The 601-nt window shown below is 70.2% G+C and overlaps 1 protein-coding gene across 1 annotated transcript in view; it reads left to right on the forward strand.

Annotated features, from left to right (window-relative positions):
- Positions 1–5: 5 nt before the first annotated feature.
- Positions 6–601, forward strand: part of EGLN1 (egl-9 family hypoxia-inducible factor 1) — a gene marked incomplete at its 5' end in the record, with an annotated part of 36,334 nt that continues 35,738 nt past the window's right edge. Inside the window, one exon of the mRNA XM_014950493.1 lies at positions 6–497. Within this exon, the coding sequence (XP_014805979.1) occupies positions 6–497 (492 nt within the window). The remainder of the gene's footprint in view (positions 498–601) is intronic.

Below are 601 nucleotides of genomic sequence, written 5' to 3' on the forward strand. Positions count from 1 at the left end.
CCGCCGCAGCCGCCGGCGGTGAGGCGGAGGCTCCGGCCGCGGCCCAGTCCCCCTCGCCCTCCGGGGAGGCGGTGCTGCTGTACCGGGACAAGTCGAACCTGTACCCGGGCGGCGTGCAGGCGGGACCCGGCGGGGCCGCCCTGCGCCCCAACGGGCAGACGAAGTGGCTGGTGCCGCAGCGGCTGGCGCTGGAGTACATCGTGCCCTGCATGAACAAGCACGGCATCTGCGTGGTGGACGACTTCCTCGGCAAGGAGCTGGGCGGGCTGGTGGCCCAGGAGGTGCGGGCCCTCCACCACACCGGCCGCTTCACCGACGGGCAGCTCGTCAGCCAGAAGAGCGACTCCTCCAAGGACATCCGCGGCGACAAGATCACCTGGGTGGAGGGCAAGGAGCCGGGCTGCCAGACCATCCGGCTCCTCATGAACAGCATGGACGATCTCATCCGACACTGCAACGGCAAGCTGGGCAACTACAAAATCAACGGCAGGACGAAAGTGAGTGCGGGGAGCCGGGACACACACCCCCCCGGTGCAACACCACCACCCGCAGCCGGGGGAGGGGGAACGAGGGGGGAGCTGGGGAGGGAGGGGGGCTTTGC

This window comes from Calidris pugnax, unplaced genomic scaffold (assembly GCF_001431845.1).
Source record: "Calidris pugnax isolate Ruff unplaced genomic scaffold, ASM143184v1 scaffold24, whole genome shotgun sequence".
In the NCBI taxonomy this organism is placed as follows: domain Eukaryota; kingdom Metazoa; phylum Chordata; class Aves; order Charadriiformes; family Scolopacidae; genus Calidris; species Calidris pugnax.